We start from the raw sequence: 20,576 nt of genomic DNA, 5'->3' as shown, positions 1-20,576 counted from the left end.
TTAACACAGATTGACTTTTTTTACCCTTCATGGTTTGGTCTAGGATCCATCTCAGATTTATTTACATCAGGACTGAGGTGAACAGTCATGGTTTCTATTTTTCTATATGGATGTGTGGTTAGCCCAAGGCCATTTATTGAAAGACCACCCTCTCCCCACTTAACTGTGCTGTCTCTCCTGTGTCATCTATCAGGTGTTACTACATTTTCACCTCTGTGCACTCTTGTTTGCGCCATTGGTCTTAGAAATATATCCTTGTGCCAGCACTTCAGCATCTTAGCTACTGCAGCTTTAAAAGAAGTGTTGTTGTCTAGCAGTTAAATCCTCCAGCTTTGTTCTTCTTTTTCAGGGCTGCCTTGGCTGTTCTTGATTCTTTGATTTTCCACGTATACTGCAGAATCATCTTCAATGTATACCAAAAAAAAAAATGCTGGGATTAATTGGCATTCCACTGAATCTGTACATCAAATTAGAAAGATTTGGCATCTGAAAATATTGAGTCTTCCAGTCCATGAACATGATATAATCCTCCATTAATTAGGTATTTCTTTAATTTTTTTCTCAGCAATGTTTTGTGTTTCATAGTTTTCAGTGTAAAGGTCTTGCCTGCCTTAGTTCGATTCCTAGGTATTTTTTGGTTTTGGTACTATTGTAAATGCTCCTTTCAAAAGTGTATTTTCCAATTGTTTATTGCCAGTATATGGAATGCAATTGATTTAGGGGGGTTATTTATTTTAATTATGATATATATAACATAAAATTTACCATTTTAACCATTTTTAATTGTACAGTACAGTGGCATTAAGAATACTCACATTGTTGTGCAATAGTTCAATTGATTTTTAATATCAGCTTTGTTGAGGTGTGGTTGACATATGTTAAAATTTGCCAGCTTTAGATGTGCAGCTCAATGAGTTCTGATAAATGCATGTAGCCACGTGGTCGTCACAATGAAGACACAGACCGTTTCCAGCATCCTTCAGGGTTCCCGTGTGCCTGTTAGGGCTCCTCCCCAGCAGCCTCTCTCCTCGCCCTCATATCCACAGATCTGCTTTCTCACACTGTCATTTTGCCTTTTCTAGAATTTCAGGTAAAAGAATCCTACAGCAGGTATCTTTTGTGTCTGGCTCTTTTCACTTCATGTAAAACTCTTGAGAGGTATCCATGTTAGATGTGTATGAGTAAGTTGCCCTGTTTTATTACTGAATATATTCCACTGTATGGGCATACCACAGTTATTTTTATCCATTTATCAGCTGAAAGCCACTTGAGCTGCTCTCAGCTTCTGGGGAGCAGGAGGAAGCTGCTGGAACATTCTTGTGCAGATTGTTGTGTGGAAATCTGCTTTCATTTGTCTTGGATAAACACTTGGAGGAAGGATCCCTGGGTCCTATGTTTGACTTTATAAGGAACTGCTAAACTATTTTCCAGAGCAGCTGTGCTGTCTTGCATGTCCGTCAGCACCGTGTGAGTTCCCCTGAACTGCAGCCTTGCCAACATGGATGTGTCTTTCGATTTCACCTATTCTAGTGCGGATGCCATTGTGGTTTCAGGCTGCATTTCCCTAATGAATGATGACGTTCTGAATCTTTTCAGGCATTTTTTTTTTTTTTTCCATTTTGTATACTTCTCTGGTGAAGTGCCTGGTCAAGACTTTCATCCATTAAAAAAAAATCAAACTGTTTTCTTATCTATTTATAAGATATAAGCCAGGCATAGTTGCATTTGCCTGTAGTCTTACCTACTTGGAAGCCCAAAGCAGGATGACACTTGAACCCAGGTGTCTGAGGTCAGCCTGGGCAACATGGTGAGACCCTGTCACTAAAAAATAAACAAAAATTAAAGATATATGTATATCTCACCATGCTAGGCTGAATGATGGCCTCCCAAAGATGTTCACAACCTAATCTGTAAAAACTGTGAGTTTCTTACCTTACCTGGCGAAAGGGACTTTGCAGATATGATTCAACTAAGGACGCTGAGATGGGGAGATCCTCCTGGATTACCTGGCAGTGTCTGATGTAATCACAGGAGTCCTCATGAGAGGGAAGCAGAAAGGCCAAAGTCAGAGATGGAGAAGTGGCCATAGAAGCAGAGGTCTGTGTGCTGTGGGACCATGAGCCAAGAAACCCACGCCGCCTCTGGGAGCTGGGAAAGGCAAAGGAGCAACGTCTCCCTGCAGCTCCAGAGCGAGCCAGCTCTGATGACACCATGACTTCAGCCCTCAGAGACTGACTGCGGACATCGGACCTCTGTGACTGTAAGATCCTAAGTTGATGTTTATTTGTGGGATTATGAACTCTCTCTTTAGTGGAGGACTTGAAGCTGGCTCTTCTGACTTTAAGGCCGTGTTGATTTGTTCCTACCATTGTTTAGGGTGGAAAGGAGCAGGGTATCTCAGGTGGTGGGAACAGTGTGGGGAAGCCCCCAGGCAAACATGAGCGCTGCTGCCTGGGGAACAGGCACCTCTCAGATAAAGCAGCGTGTGCTGGGACAGTGGGAGGTGAGGTCCATCCGGTGGATCCACTAGGCTTTGGAAGCAGAGAGTCTGGGCTGGAGATGGTGAGAAGCCAGGTCGTGGTTGAAGTTCTTGGGGGTTTGTCAGAAGGGTCAGGGCTGCTGGCCCAGGCAGGAGCAGGTGCTGGGGAGACAGCACTTGCCTGCCTCCCTCCCTGGGCTCTGAGGAGGCGTTCCGTGTGTGCTGTTCATTATTATTCCAGAACAGCGCTGCCCAGTTCCGTGGACCAAGCTGCTTCTGTGAGTGAACGGTAGGGAATCCAGGAAAGTAAGGCCATCTCATTTCTCAGGGACCCTCTGGCTCACTGGATGGCCTCATCCCTTAATCTTCTTCAAACGGGTGCTGGCTTCACTGAAGACATTCTGAGCTGGCACCGTCAGCCTGAGCAGCACTTCACTCCAGTCCAGCCTCACTTCACTCTGGAGTGCACCCTGAAAAGACATGGATTTTCTTCGAGGGTGAAGTCATGTATGCCTCTGTCTGGGAGCTGGAATGTATGCAGTGGTCATCTCTGCTGCTTCTGCCCCAGTGCCACACTCTGAAGAGTGAGAACATAGACAGAGTGGTCGATGGCTTCACACTCCTGTCTCCCCACCAGGATCTCTGGCTGAGACTCAGGGTCGGAGAACCCAGGGTGCCTCCAGACCACGGAACAGTGAATTTTCTGTTCTCTTTTAAACTTCTTCCCAGCCTAGGGCAGTTCCAAGTCAGCTTATTTCAGGAAGCCTGGTGCCCTGAGAGTGCCACCTAACTACAAACACTTATTTTCTGTGCTGCGTATTTTCAGTGCTAAGTGATCGTGCGTTCAACCTTTCATGACACATGGTCTCCTGTGGTTCTCTAGTCCTTCTGGAGAAGCAAGTGTGAGATGGATGCCTCATCCGGTGAGGTTACAGACCTTCTGAGGATGGGGAGCAATCTTTCTTCATTTGTACCGTGTCTCACCAAATAGATGATAAACCACTGGAGGACAGGTACTGTTTGACATGGAAATAAAGTTTATGGTGCCCTCCTGATCATTGTTCAGTAAACTCTTCAGGGAAAGAAGTGGAGAGATCATTAGTTAATTCGAAAAGGTATTTCTTGTCTAGTGGGGTGGATTCCTAAATTTAGGGCAAAATGTGTCATGCAGCTCTAATTTTCTACACCATGAGAAGGTGGTCCCTTTTACTTCTTTCATGTACAATCCATGCATTTGTTCCACAGACATCTGATGTTTACTGCATGCCCTGTGCAATAGAGATTGAGGATTTAAACGTGAACAACAGGTGATCTTTCTCTGCAAGTGGCTATGTCTGTGCACATAACTCACAAATACCCATCTATGGTCCCAAGCTCCTTCACCTAATCCACGTCTTCTGTTAGGTGTTGGGTAAACTTTCCAGATGTCAAGATGCAGACAATTAGACCTGCAACCCCAAGAGGAGCTGAGATAATGCTACTCCTTTCGAGGAGGGGCACATGATATCGCCTGACCTGCTGAAGCAGTGGACAGAGCGGGGTTTGGGGGACACTGACTGGAAAAGCTAGCCCTCCCCACCTGTATGTCTTGTAGCTGTAGGCTCTGCATCCACGGATTCAACCATGTGGGGTAAAACTACTCAAACAACATTGCACATGTGCTGAACATGTACAAGCTTTTCTTTTTATCATAATTCCCTAAACAACTATTGACATAGTATTTACGTTGAATTAGGTATCACAAGTCATCTAGAGCTTATTGAAAGTGCATGCAGGGTGTGCGTAGGTTGTCTGCAAATGCTGCACCATTTTATATCAGGGGCTTGAGCACCTGCGCTGTTGGTATCTTCAAGGGAGGACCCTGAAACCAGTCTCCAACAGATACTGAAGAACGACAGTATGTGGGTTCTGACAGAAAGCTGAGAAACCCAGAATGTCAGAAATAACCTCCTAACAGTAGGAAGCTGAGTTAAAATCAGGAAAAGCCAGTGGTTAAATTAAGTCTCTCTATACACAAGAGTAAACCACATGTTCTACAGCAATGGAGGAAAAACTCAGTGGTTGCCCAATGAAGTGAATAAAAGCTGCAGTGATAGTGACAACAACACAACAACAGGTTATCTTGAGAAGCAAGATCTCATTTAGGGTTTGTTAGAGGAAGCCAGAGCCACTAAGGATGCAGCCTTCTTTGGAAGCACTGACCTGGCCCCTGCACCCATGGACATGGGAATAGTGTGGGAGCTGGCAGGGTCTCAGCAACCTCTCAATCCAGTGTGTCTCCTTAGATAGTATCCATCTACCCCATTCTCCATCAGCAACTTTTCCAGCTTCCCCTTCCTGCACTTGTCTTTGCAAGGCTGGCAGGGAGATGTCTGGGCTTATGACAATGCCTCACATTGCCAGGAGACGGCAGCAGATCATTCTCCCATCCTAGGTGCCTCTTCGGCACTGTCCAGGATTTCAGTGAATTTTCAAGGGTTATTGAGGGTGCATGGGAGCCAGGCTCTGTGCCAGGCTCTGGGAATGCAAAGCCGACTGAGATATGGGGCTCTGCTCTGCAGGAGCTGGTGGTCTGAATGGGTGAGGCAGCCATGGAAACAGATACAGGGCCAAACAGTGGGGCCAAACGCTGGGGCAGAAGGCCCTTCAGGGGACTGTGGGATCCCGAGGAAGTGGGGAGAGGAGGGGGTCTCAGAAAACACCCAGCAGGAGGAAGTGCTTGAGCTGAGTCTCGGAAGCTGGTAGGCTTTCCTCGTTCCTAGGCCAGGCAGGGCACCCCAGGCAGGGGAACTGGGCTGAGTGCGACACCACAGGGCAAGCTGGGGCTTGAACACAGGGTGCTGAGGGCAGGAGGGGTCTCAGGGAGGGGAGGATCATGGAGGGCTGTCCTGCATGGCCGTGCTAAGGAGTCTGGACCAGGGCCTTGATAAGCCCCCGAAGGGTTTCATTAGGAGAATGACCAGAGCAGACCTGCACTTTAAAATGACAGCTCCCTGTTCGGTCTGTGGAGGACAGACATGGCAGGATGGAGAAAGGCAGGCCTGAAGGCCGCTGGCCCAGTCAGCTTGGCTTGAGCTAGGCAGAGGGAGCGAGGGCGGTGGTCTGAACTAAGGCAGGAGCAATGGGAAGGGAAGTGGGGTGAGCGAGGTGGAAATGACAGGTTCTGGTCTTTGGGGCTGGATGAGGGCAGAGGTCTCCCAGGTTTCTGGCTTCAGTGGCTGGTGTAAGTGTTGGTGGCAGCTGAACACAAGGGTGTAGGAGTGATCTCGGGAGAAAGATTAGGAGTCATTGACAAATGTGGGGCATCTCCCCAGCCCCCACTATTTCATTTCCCACTGCACGCTCTAATCTAGATCCCTGCTATTTTTCACTGGTTTTGAGACAGTGCCTTCCCTTTGGGTCTTATAAGGTCCAGTCTCTCTTCCTGTTGGAAGAGCCTGTGAATTCTTTCTTTCACTGCATGTTGATGAACAGCCTTCCAGGGGCAGGCACTGTGATGAGTTCCTTCTCCCATTGAGCTCCTGGCCTGGCACAGAGGAGTTAGATGGTGAAGCTGATGGTTGCAGTTCAATATGCAGTGTGGTCTCATAAGTGAAGAACAGGCTACAAGGAGAACATTCCAGGAGGGGCCTGCGATCTGGACTTCAGAGTGCTGAGAAGGTTTCCTAAAGAAATTGTCTGGGCTCAACTGGGTGTACAGGAGCTCCTAAGTGACAGGCTGTGGAGGGGGCTTCTGTGGGGCTGGAAGGAGCCAGTGCAGTGCCCGACCCTGTGGCATAGAACATGAGAGGTGGGCAGCCTCCGCTTAAGAGGATGCCGGGAGTGGTCAGCAAGGATAATGGTGGCGGGGCCTGGCGGGGCCTGACGGGGCCAGCTTGCATCAAGCTGGGTGGAGCATGAGTAGCTCCAGGCCTCCCATAGTGCACAGATCCTCAGGCCTGGAGGGGTGTCCTTCTAAAGGAGCATTCCCAGTTTCTGACGAATGAGGCCTGCGTCTCTGGCTGGAGTTGGAGTGGGTCTGTGTCTGAAGCAGGCACTGGGTTCTGGGAAGAGGCTACAAACTCTAGACTAGGCTGGGCAAACTATGGCCAGGTCCTGTTTTATCAGAACACACCTTCATACCCTCCTTCATGTTGAAATTGTTCATAGTTGCTTTAGTGAGTTGAGTAGTTGCAACAGAGATTACATGGCCTGCAAAGCCTTCAGACGTTTCCTAACTGCCTAACTGGCTTTTTATGGAAAAGGTTTCTGAAGCCCTGCTCTAAACTGGCAGGCAACTTTCTCAGAGATAGTTCAGGTCTAGTCTCCATGTGTGGACAAGATGAGCCCATACCCTGAAGCTGGATCTCCCAAAACGCATGTCTGTCTCAGGTCTTATAAAACTGTGATTCATCGAGCGTGTGAACATACATACGGTCATGTGTGAATACACATGTGGTCACATAAGCATACATATGGTCATGTATTGACATGCATGTGGCCACATGTGAACATGCACATGGTCATGTGAGGTTCCATGTGGTAATGTATGAATATCCATGTGACCACATGTGCATATGGTTGCATATGACATGCACATGGTCGTGTGAACATGTGTATGGTTGTGTGAATATACATATGGTCCTGTGAACACATATATAGTTGTGTGTGAACATGCATGTGGTCATGTGTGAACATGCATATGGTCATGTGAACATACATATGGTCGTGTGTGAACATGCATGTGGTCTGTTTGATGCATGTGGTCGTGTAATGTGAGCTTGAGGTGCGGTGCCAGACTGGGATGGGCCTTCCCTGGGTGGTTCATGGGCTCAGTCACTTGCTTCAAGAGACCGCTTCCTGAATCCTGGTCCTAAGCCTGCTAGCCTTTGCTTGGCACCAAGAAGTGACTCTGTTGATACCGAATGAGATTCAGATGCCTGAGCCTGACCTTCTACACACGTGGCCCTGCCACGTGGATCATTCCAGCCTCAGTTTCCACCTCTCTCCACATGCCTACTAAATGTGTCAGCCAAACCGGACTACTTCCCATTCTGCACACATACTTTCTCCACCTTGGTGGCCGAATCCTTTGGAGCCTGCCTCTCACATTCAGCTCCCTGTTCTTGGTTATTTGGGCTCCTGTCTCACGTGCTCTATCAGGTTCCAGGCTTTGTAGGAGTGAGTTCTATGTCTCCACTCATTTCTATGTGCCTTGTAGGGCTGACTCTTGGGAAGGTCTTCATGGTGACCGAGGCATGGATCCTTAGCCCTGTAGCTTGAATTCACTTGGCACTCAAATATTCATCCTGAAATGATGCTTTGAAAGTGATGCTTCCAGTCAATTAAGGGTCCACTGTATTATGGATTCCCAGCACCCAATACCTGGCACATAAGAAATGAATGAAAAATAGTGAATGAATGAGTCAATGATCTCCAGTATGCCTACAAGGCGAGAGGAAAGTGATCCTACTTACTAGGCATGCTAGGGAGGCATTTGGGACTGTTGGCTCTGCTGTTGCACAATAGGCCTGGGACTCTGAAGGCTGGCATTGCCTCATCCTAAACCTCAAATTTCAATAAATTACCTCCAAGTGGACAAAGGTCCATGGGCCAGGGTTCTTGGTGTAAATAAGCCAACTCTTTTGGGTGTGGTTAATGGACAGGGACTAAACAAAACTAAAAACAATGTTTGAGTGCTGACTACCTGTCAGCCATGGTGATGAAGCACTCTGTATACATGCCCTTATTCAATGCTCACGACAAACCCATGAAGCAGATTTTTAGAAAAACTTTGTATCTGGAGTATTTTGTACAAGAGGATAGTGTAATGAGCTTTCACCTCCTCATCAGCAGATTTAAATATTTGTTAACTCATGGCCAATCTTGTTTTCTGTATACTCCCACCCACTTCTCCTCCTCTTTTGTTATTTTAAAGCAAATCCCGGACATCATATAATTTCATCCATGGATATCTTAGTATGTATCTGTAAAAGAAAAGGACTAAATTTGCTGTTGTTGTTGTTTTTGAAACAGGGTCTCTGTTGTCCAGGTTGGAGGCACTCCAACATTCATCACGTTCATGAATTCCTTCCTGTTTCTAGTTTGTTGAGAATTTTTTTTTCCATGCATGGGTAGAGAATTTTACTCTCATTTACAGAAAAGGAAATGGTTATTCAAGCAGCCTGCTTCCAGACAAAGCCCTGGATTATGGTGCTCTCTACAGCACTCTCTTCCATTTCATTTTTCTTCTGTGCCTCCTCTAAAATTGTCTTTCAGCTCACTGGGGAATGTTGGTGTTCTCCAGGATTCTCAGCACTTTGCTTGGGTGCGTCTCTGCTGAAGTGGGAGAATGGATTCAGCCATCCCCTGCAAGCTGATGACTGCACATTCCCTATCTTCTGCCCTGAGCTCGGTGAATCCTCATGCTCCCAAACCTTTTCCACTTGGATACGTCAGGAAATCTCAAACCCAACCTGTCTTAGAATGCCCCGTTATCCCTCTCCACTCAAGTGGGCTTCTCTGCCTCTATATTCAACATTGTATGCTGCTGCCATTTGCCCTGTTCCAGCCTGAAACCTGGGCGTGATCCAGCACTTTTTCCTCTCCTTGACCCCTCCTCTCACCTTTTCTAATCAGTGGCCAAGTTTGACGTATTTTTACTCCTCACCTCCACTGCTACTGAAACAGGAGGTAGAAAGACATTATTTAGGCAGATAGTGAGGGGAACAGAGTCCTTGGCAGAGCTTCCCTTCCAACAAAAAGCAGCCCAACAAATTATCTTTTTCTAACAAAAAGCAGCCTGAAAAATCAAGCTGCAAATGTAGTTAAGCAAGCTGGCAGCTGTGCCAATAGAAAAGGGCTACCTGGGGGCCGGGCATGTCCAACATGGTGGGTCCATTTTCCCTTTTCTGTCACCACGTGTGCAGTAATAGAGAAATGGGTAACATGGCACAGCTCAGGCAGAGAACCCGCCTGCATAATACAAGATTCGGGAGGGGGCGACCAGGATTTTGCACCCTATGCAAATGGCACACCGGGTCTAAGCAGTTTTTCACGCCCTATGCAAATGGCACGCCTGGTCTGACTAGTCTTTCACGTCCTTTGTAAATGAGACACCACCTCCTCACCAGCTCATCTGTAAAACCCCCTGCGTTTTGCCATGGACCGGCGATCCATTTCTCTGTGACCCCTCGCTGCAGCAGTGAGCTTTGCTTTTTCTTCCACCTATTAAACTTCCGCTCTTAACCTCACTCTTTGTGAGTCCACATCCTTGTTCTCCATGGCTGTGAGATCACAAACCTCAGCTGATACTCCAGACGATGAGGCCGTTTCATTACTGCCTTGCTCCTGCCTCCAGTCTCGTTCCTCTCAAATTCACCCTCCACGTTACCAACAGAGCAATTTCTCTGAATTACAGATCCTCTCACACTTAGCCTTTTAACGGTTCCCTATTCCCACAGCACAGCAATTAAGGCCTTTCCTCATCTGTTCATTTAATACACTAGGAACTTCCACTAAAGACTGAAGTCACTAAATGCACTTTCTGATGTCAATTTTAATAGCCTCATTCTGCTTTCATCATTTGGTGTTAGAAATAACGTTACCCATTTGACTCTGCTTTCTTCTGCATGCTGTGTTTTCTCTGCCTCAATGCTTCTTGTGTACTCTGTTGTCTTTCTAAAATATTAAACTTACTTAAATAGAGACAGGGGTCTCACTATGTTGCCCAGGCGGGTCTCAAACTCCTGGGCTCAAGTGAGCCCCTCAGCTCAACCTCCCAAAGTGGTAAGCTTACAGGCACGAGCCACCACTCCTGGCCCTATTGTCTTTTTTTGAAAAGTTCTTTCTCCTCCCATGCCATTCCCTCTTTTCCTTTATATCCTGAAAAGCCCTCTTCTTTGAACCTTCTCCTAGCCTGTGCATGGTTAATTATGCCCCCCTGTATTATTTCAGAATATTGTGTAGGCCTATAATATCATATATGTTATCCTATGTTATAAGTATTTGTCATGTCTTCACTCTAGATGTATACTAGATATATCTTAAATACTCTTATAATTGCCTGCATATAGAAAGTGCTTAAAGAATATTTATTGAATTCACTTGAATTAGGATTTGCCTATAAGCCTCCTTGCTTTTAATAAACGATTTTCTAATTTGTCAAACAGTTTAAATGCGTTTTGAAGAGAACATACTTTAAAAATAACATTTTAAATGTGACAAAGTAACATGTTTATTTTAGACTATACAGAGCATATTGAAAAGACCTACCAAGAAAAGAAAAATGATTTTTAAATCTACGATCTGGATACTGTTAGTCCAGACTGCACCGTTTCGTAAGCCCCCTGCCATTTCACAGACCTTGGTCAGAGCAAAACATTCCATGGGGGTTCCACTGTAAGAAACGTCCTCCCCCACCACCTGACCACAAGGCACAGGAACGTCCCTATCATACCCTGCCGGGAGCAGGCCCAACCGGAGGAACATCTTTGTCAAGCAGCAAGCCATGCCACCCAGACCCTTCCCACCCATACCTATAAGTACTCCAGCCTGTAAGCGGTGGTGGGCTCTGGCGTTAAGCTGGTCCCCCACCTCAGCAGGTTGCTCTAGCGATGAACTTGTGTTGCTGTCGAGCTACCAACTCTCCCTCTGTCTTTTTTTAACCCTCACCTTCCCTTCAAAAACTAACAGATATGTTACCATTTTGATATACTCAGTTTTATCTGTGCATTCGTATATGAGGATTAACCTGGCATTTATTATATAAAAATCACTCGGTTGCTTTTCTTTAAAATTCTTATTTTGAAATGACTAGATTCACAGGGAGTCGCAAAAGTAGTAGAGAGTCCCTTGGATGCTTTTCCTGGCTTCCCCTGACAGTACTATCTTACAGAACAGCAGGACACCATCAAAACCAGGGCATGGGCATGGGTTGGCTATTGTTAGACTACAGACCTGATGCAGTTTTCACAGTGTTTGCATGTACTCCTTTGTCTGTGTGTGTTCTATGCAAGATGGTCTCATATGCAGTATCTTGTAACCACTTGCACCAGTGTCCTTGCCAAAGAACTGTTTGATCACTGAGAGGAACTCAACTTGTGCTACCTCTTTTTAGTCATATCCTCGTACCTTGTCCCTGTCTCCTGGCAACCACCAATCTGTTCTCCATCTCTATAGTTTTGTTAGTTGGAGTGGAACAGGAATTAAAAGGAATTAAAGAATGTGCAAGCAAAAACTCAGCTGTGTGTAAGAAACCCAATTCCCCCTGAGGAAGAGAAAGAGCTGGAGTCTTTAACAATTAACTGCCTGTTTTTCTGTGACTAGTGAGCCTTATCTCTCCCTTTCCCAGGCATTATGAAGACCCGTTTCTCTAGCTGTGCAGCTGCAAGGTCACTAGACAGATAAACTCTAGTTGCAAAACATGTTTTTCCTTGAAAAGTAAGAAATAATGTAATGCAAGTCTCAATTGAATAACTGTCTTTGTTTCTTGATTCTGTAATATGCTTCCCCCTGCACAGATCTTCCCCTGCCCCACAAAATGCTTTAAAAGGTAACTTGACTCTTTGTTCAGGGCTCAGTCCTTTGGATGTTAATCCGACTGGACTGGTGCACCTAAATAATAAATATCCTCCTCAACCCCTCGGTTTCTTTGATTCCTAAATTATCCCGCAATAGGAGAATGTTTTATACATGGAATCTTATAAGTGTAAAACCTTTTAGAAGATTGGCTTTTTTCACAAGAGAAAGTTTTTTCCTTTCTTCAACAAAAGCCAAAACCCAATCTTCAACAAAAGATTGGCTTTTTTCACCAAGTTTCATGCTCTAACAAAGCTTTCAAGTTGTTGCCTGTATCAATAATTTCTTGCTTTTTGTTCCTGGGTAGTATTCTTTTATATGGATGTAGTATCATTTGTTGAATCTTTCACCATTGAAAGATATTTGGGTGGTTTCCAGTTTGAGGCTATTTTGAATAAAACTTTTAAGAACATTCATGTACAGGTTTTTGTGAACCTGTTTTCATTCTTCCGGTTAAATCCTGAAGAGTGAAATTGCTGGGTCACATAGGACGTGTACCTTTGGTTTTATAAGAAACTGCCAAACTCTTTTCCAGGGTGTCTATATCTTGTTCAAGTGACGCCAGTGATGTGTGGGTTGTCTGGTTTCTAAGCAATCTTGCTGGCATTTGGTGTCCATCCTAACAGACATAGTGATACCTCATTGTTTTAATTTGCATTTCTCTAATGGTTACTGATGCTGATCATATTCACTTGTGCTTCTGTGCTGTTCATGTTCTTTCTTTGACAAAATGTCTTTTCATGTCTTTTGCCCACTATTTCATAGGATTTTTTTTTTAAAGTGATGAATTTTGAAGGTTCTTCATAGATTCTACATACAAGTCCTTTATCTGCTATATGGTTTGTGCTGTATGTTTTCACTCAGTCTGTAGCATGTCTTTTTGTCCTCTTAATAAGATCCTTCACAGAGCAAAAGTCCTAAATATTGAGGAAGTTCATTTTATCAGTATTTTCTTCTATGAATTGTTATTTTGGTGTCATGTCTGACAACTTAGTCTTGAATATTTCTCCTACGGTTTCTTCTAAAAGTTTCATAGTGTTAAACATTTTTTATTTAAATCTGTGCTCCATTTGAATTAATGTTTATATAAAGTAGGAGCTTTGGGTCGAGGTTCAAATTTTTGCATATGAAAATTGAGTTGTTTCAGTAGCATTTGTTGAAAGATTGTCCTTTCTCTATTGAGTTGTCTTTGCAGCTTTGTTAGAAATCAATTTTCCATGTCTGTGCGGATCTATTCCTGGACACAGTCTGTCCCATTGATCTCTGTGTCTATCCCTTTGCTGGATTCACACTGTCTTGACTACTTTAGAATTGGAGCAGAACTTTAAAATTGCGTAGCATCACTTTTCCAATGTCATTCTTTTTTCTACCTTTTAATCTTTGCACGTTTTTTTAAATCAGATCACCTGATATACAACATATTCTTTGGTGGGATTTTGATGGCGATGTATTAAAAGTATAGATCAATTTGGGAAGAATTGAAATCTTTACTATATTGAGTATTTCAATCCATGAATCCATATATTTCTTCATTGATTTAGGTCTTCTGTGATTTTATTTACAGGATTTTGTACATTTTCAGCATACAGATCTTATAGAGACTTAATCATTTCATTTTTTTTCAGAGATAGTACAAATGCAATTATTTTAAAATGTCGATTTTCTGTTAGTTATTGTTAGTATATGCAAATTAAATTGAATTTTGTATTTTGAACTTGTGTTACTTCTGGAGTGTGTGTGTGTGTGTGTGTGTGTGTGTGTGTTTATGTAGTCCTTGGAATACACCATAACCAAGTGGGTTTTTCCTGGGAATGCAAGACTGCTTCAATACTTGAACATCAATCAGTGTAATCTGCCATAGTAATAATCTAACAAGAAAATCAACATGATCACATCAATTGATATAGAAAAAAATTTTACAGAATTCAACATATTTTCCTATTATAGATTTTCTGCAAACTATGAATAGAAGCAAGCTTCTTAACCTGATGTATGGCACCTTCAAAAAGCCTACAGCAAACATCTTACTTAGTGATGAAAAACTTATTGCCTTCTCCATAAGATTGAGAATGAGGCAAGGATGTTTACTCTCATCACTCCTATTCAACATGGTATTGGAAGTCCTAGCCAATACATAAGGCACAAAAATGACACAAAATAAAAGTAGTAAGTTTAGAAAGAAAGAAATTATATTCACAAACAAGGTGATTTCTTTTTCTTTTTCTTTTTTTTTTTTTTTGAGACAGGTTCTTTCTCTGTCACCCAGGCTTAAGTGCGATCATGGCTCATTGTATCCTCAAACTCCCGGGCACACACAAACAATCCTCCTGCCTCAGCCTCCCAAGTAGCTAGGACTACAGGTGCATGCTGCCAAGCCCAGATAATTTTTTTTATGTTTTGGAGAGACAGGTAGTCTCATTCTGGTTTCAGCTCTGGAAGGGGTGAAGAACAGCTCCCCAGAGCCTGTCCCATCCGTTGTGGATGACATCCTGAGGGCTCAGGAAGACGCTCCCTCTCAACCTGTCCTGGTTTCCAGGCTGAGCCACCCGAGCAGCTGCTTTGGAGAGCCTCTTGTGCCACAGCCATGCTTAGGAAAAGGCATATCTTCCATTCTGTCCACCAAGAAACACCAAGAAACAACTGGATACAAAGAATAAAAAATACCCTGCCACACCGGCAGGGCAGGTGGGTGAAAATTGCGCCCCTTCCAAAGGTAGTGTCTATAAAAGGACAACTGGGGCCAGCACCAAAGTCCACCTACAGAAGGCGGGTCTGTCTCAATCCCAGCTGCCGGTCACTGTGAACCTTTAGAACTGGGGCTGAAGCTTCTTCCAGTTGCTTGCCCAGATGTCAGTGAGACCACTCCACAGCAGATGGAGGGAGCTGTGTGTCAGGGAAGTCCCAGCCACTGGGACAAGCTGCACCCCAGGCAGATGTTTCTACTCTTGGGCAAAGAACAGAGCAATCCATTCAAGTTCACAGGGGCAGGTGACACTTGAAAATGTCAGGGTCAACTTGCAGGGCAGAAGTTAGCAGGGATGTCTTCCTGGGGTAGTGGGAGAGCCCAGCAGAATTTAGGAGGAGGGAGGGGCGACATCGGGGCAATCCTCTGAGTCCCTCTTTCCTCTTCAGGCAACGTTCAGGAAGACCCTGCAATCTCTCTGCAGGTTCATGGGAGCTCCCAGAACTGAGACAACACACAGATCCAGGCCTGCTTTGAAGTCAGTGGGATGAGGCCCTTGAAAGTCAGTATTGGGTTCCCAGGGCTCACATAAAAACATGCCACACCTGGCTGGTTTTAAACAACAAGAGTTTATTCCATCAGTTGCAAAGGCTAGAAATGCAAAGTCAAGGTAGTGGCAGGACAAGTTCCTACTAGAGGCTGTGAGGCAGATCAACTCCATGGCTCTCTCTTGGCTTCTGCTGGTTTCTGGCAACTGTCCATGTCCCGTGCCTTGTAGACACTTCACTCTAAGCTCTGCCTCCATTTTCACAGGCACATTCTTGTGTGTGTGTGTGTGTGCGTGTGTGTGTTCTCTTAAGGACAGGAATCATTAGACTAGGTGGGGCCCACTCTAATCCACTGTGAGCTCCTCTTACTTTGGTAACCTCTGCAAAGACCCTATTTCCAAACAAGGTCACATTCCATGTTCTAGGACTGTCTTCTGAGAGATGTCTCCCCCAGGATTGGTCCAAGTGGAAGGATGCCCTTTGATCTGCAAAGCCAGCCAGAAAACCAGGATCGGGGCAGGACAAGGGGATGCTAGTCTGTGATGGCTCCCACCCAGGTGGGGGTGTGAGGAGCAGTGCCTGTGGGCTGGGACATGCCAACTTGCTCCCATCACATCTGAGATGGATTGTACAGTGTATGTCTAGGGCCCATCCTGGCACACTCTGCCTTTGCAATGCTGTCTCTGCACTTTGGAAATCTGCTCAGCCCACTGTGTGGGGTGGGTCTGAGGCAGGCCACAATCGTTTCTCAACCATCCCTGAGTACCTGACCAGTATCCCTCGGGGGTGACGACTGGCCACATCTGGAGTGTGAGGGGTGTGTTTACCTAGTGAGTAAGGATGCAAGCAAAGGATGTGCTGGCCTATCCTCTGCATAAGCAATGCCTTTGCTCCAACGGGATGGGCAACGCTGGATTAGGCCTAAGGAGGCAGATTTGATCTTGGAAGATACATTCGAGTCTATGTTGTGTGTGTTTATTTTTGTTTCCTTGAATTAACATGGAGTCCATTTCAACTTTCACTTAGTCTGCTTCTTTCTCTTCCCCCACTTCTTTCTCTCTCTCTCTCTTTGGATATGGAAGAATTCTAACTCTGTATTCCATAATGTCTAAACATTCGAATTTAGAGTTGACAGCAATACAGCAAATTATTCAAGTTGCTGTCAAAAAAACCCCTGCGTTTTCTAGGATTAAAACTGTGAATAAAGTACTGGAAGAAAAAAAAGTCATAGATTCAGTTGCAAAATGACAACATTTAATGGGATGATAAGGAAATAAAACCTGGTAAGAAGCCAGAGCAGATGTGGACTGTTCAGGATGCCAGATAGTTCATGAAATTTTTCCAGGTTTGATACAGAAGAATCAGTTTGTTAAAAGAAATGCTTTTCCACCTGGGATTTAAAACATTGTTTAAACAATAAACACAGGTTTGTATTTATATCTAGATAGATATTTCGATATAAAAACATGCATATATATAGGCACATAGACATGTATCATACATATACATGCATATGTACAAATATATGTGCCTAAATTTTTACTGACCTGCCAACCTACAAAACAAAAATGAGAGATTTATAAAGGGTACATATATAGCTGTGAATTCTTTAAAGCTATTTTTAAAGAAATTAATACAATCTTAACAACTATCAGAATACTCATGTAGTACACAGTTACACAACTCTAATGAAGTACCAGACACTCGTCTTTCTTCAACCACTGTTCTATCTTATTTAGGTTTTCATTTTCTTATTAGATGTGTTTTCAATGGTTTATGATGTAATAAAATTTCTTTACCTCTTCCAGTAATTGCTTTGTCTCACTCGGAAACTGAACTACTGTCGATGTTGTAAAAAGCAAGGGCATATTCTTCTGAAAAAATAAAGGGGACATGTATTTTTATTAAGTAGATGATATAAGCACATTTGATCTAATCTTTCCAATAATTTTGAAATAGAGACAATTACTTTCCCATTTTATACATCCAGAAATATGCTAATAATATGTAAGACACTTGACGAAATACATTCTATTAGTAAATGTCAGAGACAGAATTCAAATACTCGACAAACTTCACACAGCATTCAACAAGAAACAAATAGCACCAACCTTCCAGGGAACAGTTGTATGATCTCTATGACATCTTAGTAATCGTTTTAGAAATTAATCTATCAAATTTTTAAAATAGCATTTCAGAATATTCCCCACTCCCCTTTTTAAGTCAAAGTCCTTAGAGGTAGCTTGAAACGGTCAGTCTTAGCATGAACAACAAAGACAACAACAAAAAGACCTGGAAGTTTCATGTGGCTTGTATTTCAAGTTCAAGTGGAGCCCTGTCAGATTATATTGAAAGGATTCTGGTGTTGAAAAACTCTGGTAACTGGAAAATGGGTTCAATCAGAAGATGCACCATGGAAGAAAGAAACCAGTATACAAAGTAATGCCATCTATTGCTTACTCTGTGAAGACAGAGGTTGATTTTGGAAAGTTTAGTAGCTCGGGAATGTTAGATATAAATACCATGTTCAACAGCCTTAGGGCATGGCTGTTGCTTGCCTACCTTTTTCATAATAATCGTAGACCATGACCGGGGCTGGCTGAATGTTGAACACAAGGTTGCTCTGCTCAACAGAAAAAGTGAAACTGTGGGCTGTACCAAAAACCTGTAATGACACAAATTATAATTACATTGTAGCAAGTCTGAGAAAAGACAATCACTAAGAAAATTATCCCCAGAAGTTTATGATCTACATAATTAAATAGATCTAGAGTATGATTAACTTACATATTGGCAAAATAATGAGTTGTTAACCTTAAATCATATAAAATTTTCAGTTCCTTTGCTTACATTGAGGTGAGAGGAATTTAGCTGGAAGTCTTAGAGGAATGTAGGCATTTATGTGAGTGGTAACGATACATATAGAAAAGACGTCTCTAAACTGCAAGCCACAGTTTGGCTTTTCCTGAGAAAAATAAAAATAGAACTATCCTATGATCCAGCAATCCCATTTCTGGGTGTGCATCCAAAGAAAATGAGATTAATATCCTGAAGAGACAGCTGCAGTCCCACGCTCATTCTTTCATTATGATAGCCAACATAAGGAACCAACCTAAATGTTTGAAACAGATGAATGAATAATGAAACTGAGGCATATATATATATATGTATGTGTGTATATATATATGTATGTATGTGTGTGTGTATATATATGTATGTATGTATATATATACACACAAATTATTCAGCCTTAAATAAAAAGAATTTCTGCCATTTGCAACAACATTGACAAACTTGGAGGAAACTATTTGGAGTGAAATAAACCAGACACACACAGAAAACACTGCAGGATCTCACCTGTAAGTTAAATCTAAAGTTGAATTCATAGATGCAGAGAGAATGGTAGTTACCAGAAAAGGGAAAATGGGGAGATGCTGGTCAAAGGATAGAAAGCTTCACCTGTGCAGAATGAATACATTCTACAAATCTCAGATACAGCAGTAGCCTACAGTTGACAATGCTATACTGTATATATAATATTCCCTAAGGGAGTAGATCTTAAGTGCTTCATCATGAAAAAAGAAGAGGTAACTGTGTGAAGAGAGGGATGTTTTAGTCAGCTGTTTCACATGTAATCACGCTAGATGATAACAATCAGCTCACTACATCAAAACATCACACCACACACCTTCAATACACAATTGTAATTAAAAAAATTATGGCAAACTTTGTGAGAGTTTAATCAAATTATAAAATAATTACACATCTACTCTGTGACCAGACTGTGTTTGATAGGGAGAGGAAAGCTATCTAGTCACGTAGCCAGGGCATATGTGAAATAGCCTTAGAACTAGCAAGGAGAAGATAGATGATCAGTGGGATAGAACACTGGTCATCCTTAATGTCACTTATTTTTTTCCTTTTACAATCCTATCATATCTATAAGAAATGGAAGCATCCAATTGCCCTTAGAAGGAAAAAAGAAAACCTTTAAAGAAAAAAATTATTGCTAAACTTACATTTTCCAAATAGAAAAGAACATGGCCATTCTTGACTTCAGTCTTCATCACTTGGCCCTTGTTTTCAAGCTTTGAAGAAATTGTTAGGGAAGGATAGAGAATAGATATTAGAACAAATGACAGCACCACTGCAGAACTGAATGTCCATGCTTTTCCATGTCGGGTTCTGTTTTATGGAACATTCCTTGGTGCCATGATGTTTTCATAAGCACGGAGAGCAACTAAAGAAAAATATATGATGAACCATAGGAAATATTGACTGCTAATTTGTACGAATTAAATACACCAGCTCTCCAGTGCTAGCGTACAAATATAAAGGTGAATGTTGAAGAATTCTATAGTTTTGTTTTGCTAAACAACTGCTAAACAAGTATTTATTTTATCTTTATACTCTATGGAGCTGTCTTTGTGCAGACAGATTAGGCTTCTATTATTTACCTCTTCAATGGAAGACATGGCTGGAGTAAATCCTGATAGCATTTTTACATCTGTAACCACAATACTGGATTTATTGTGAATTCCAGTATATCTGAAAATTTTAAGAAAACACTAGTTTAGATATCAATTTTAGAAAGTGACTTATCTCATAATGAGAGTGCCAGGTGGATAAATACTAATTGGCTAGAAGTCTGGAGGACAGGTAAAAGCCGAAGAGAAAATTTGAAGAAAGTCATTTTCAAGCATCTGTGAATAGGCATGATCAGAATGATAATGAAAGAGAGGATATATAGCAACAGAAATTGGAGCAAATAATGAATTATCTGACAAGAAATCTCCCCCACATCTTGGTCTTAAGCTTACCTTTAGTCTCAAAGTTTGAACTGATAAACAAAGCTTCTAAATCTATGTTACATATACTTAGGTTAGTGTTAGATTTGCATAACACTTAGAGGACATCTTTGCTTACAAGGTGGTATATTAGCAGAATTATGGAGTAGACATGTCTCCAAGAGATCTTCTAGCTCAGTTTCCTGTTTCTGGATAAGACTATTGGGGTATGAAGTTAAGAGTTCCATAGTTCATCAGGGCATGGTTGCTCACGCCTGCAATCCCAGCACTTTTGGAGGCCAAGATGGGTGGATCACTTGAGGGTCAGAGTTCAAGACCAGCCTGGGCAACATGGCAAAACCCTGACTCTACTAAAAATAGAAAAATTAGCCAGATGTGGTGATGTACGCTGGTAATCCCAGCTACTCGGAAGGCTGAGCCATAAGAATCCCTTGAACCCAGGAGGTGGAAGTTGCATTGAGCTGAGATTGTGCCACTGTGCCACTGCACTGCAGCCTGGG

At 43.0% G+C, this 20,576-nt stretch overlaps 1 protein-coding gene and 2 long non-coding RNA genes across 3 annotated transcripts in view; 1 reads left to right on the top strand and 2 right to left on the bottom strand.

Moving 5' to 3' along the window:
* Positions 1–7,595, bottom strand: part of LOC105519754 — a 9,412-nt gene extending 1,817 nt beyond the window's left edge. The window contains exon 1 of the long non-coding RNA XR_001003022.1: positions 7,525–7,595. This is a non-coding gene — a long non-coding RNA (uncharacterized LOC105519754). The remainder of the gene's footprint in view (positions 1–7,524) is intronic.
* Positions 1–17,070, top strand: part of LOC105519760 — a 23,289-nt gene extending 6,219 nt beyond the window's left edge. The window contains exons 2-4 of the long non-coding RNA XR_001003023.1: positions 2,032–2,260; positions 13,985–14,111; positions 15,170–17,070. This is a non-coding gene — a long non-coding RNA (uncharacterized LOC105519760). The remainder of the gene's footprint in view (positions 1–2,031; positions 2,261–13,984; positions 14,112–15,169) is intronic.
* Positions 16,506–20,576, bottom strand: part of LOC105519768 (ovostatin homolog 2) — a 46,974-nt gene continuing 42,903 nt past the window's right edge. Inside the window, exons 32-36 of the mRNA XM_011953235.1 lie at positions 19,726–19,816; positions 19,288–19,356; positions 17,831–17,933; positions 17,068–17,142; positions 16,506–16,658 (exon numbers count right to left, since the gene is read on the bottom strand). Coding sequence (XP_011808625.1) covers positions 17,090–17,142; positions 17,831–17,933; positions 19,288–19,356; positions 19,726–19,816 — 316 coding nt within the window. The 3' untranslated portion in view covers positions 16,506–16,658; positions 17,068–17,089. The remainder of the gene's footprint in view (positions 16,659–17,067; positions 17,143–17,830; positions 17,934–19,287; positions 19,357–19,725; positions 19,817–20,576) is intronic.

The sequence above is a fragment of the Colobus angolensis genome, unplaced genomic scaffold, assembly GCF_000951035.1.
Source record: "Colobus angolensis palliatus isolate OR3802 unplaced genomic scaffold, Cang.pa_1.0 Scaffold11, whole genome shotgun sequence".
Taxonomy (NCBI): domain Eukaryota; kingdom Metazoa; phylum Chordata; class Mammalia; order Primates; family Cercopithecidae; genus Colobus; species Colobus angolensis.
The sequence above is the reverse complement of the archived record's forward strand: the minus strand, read 5'-3'. Positions and strand labels throughout refer to the sequence as shown.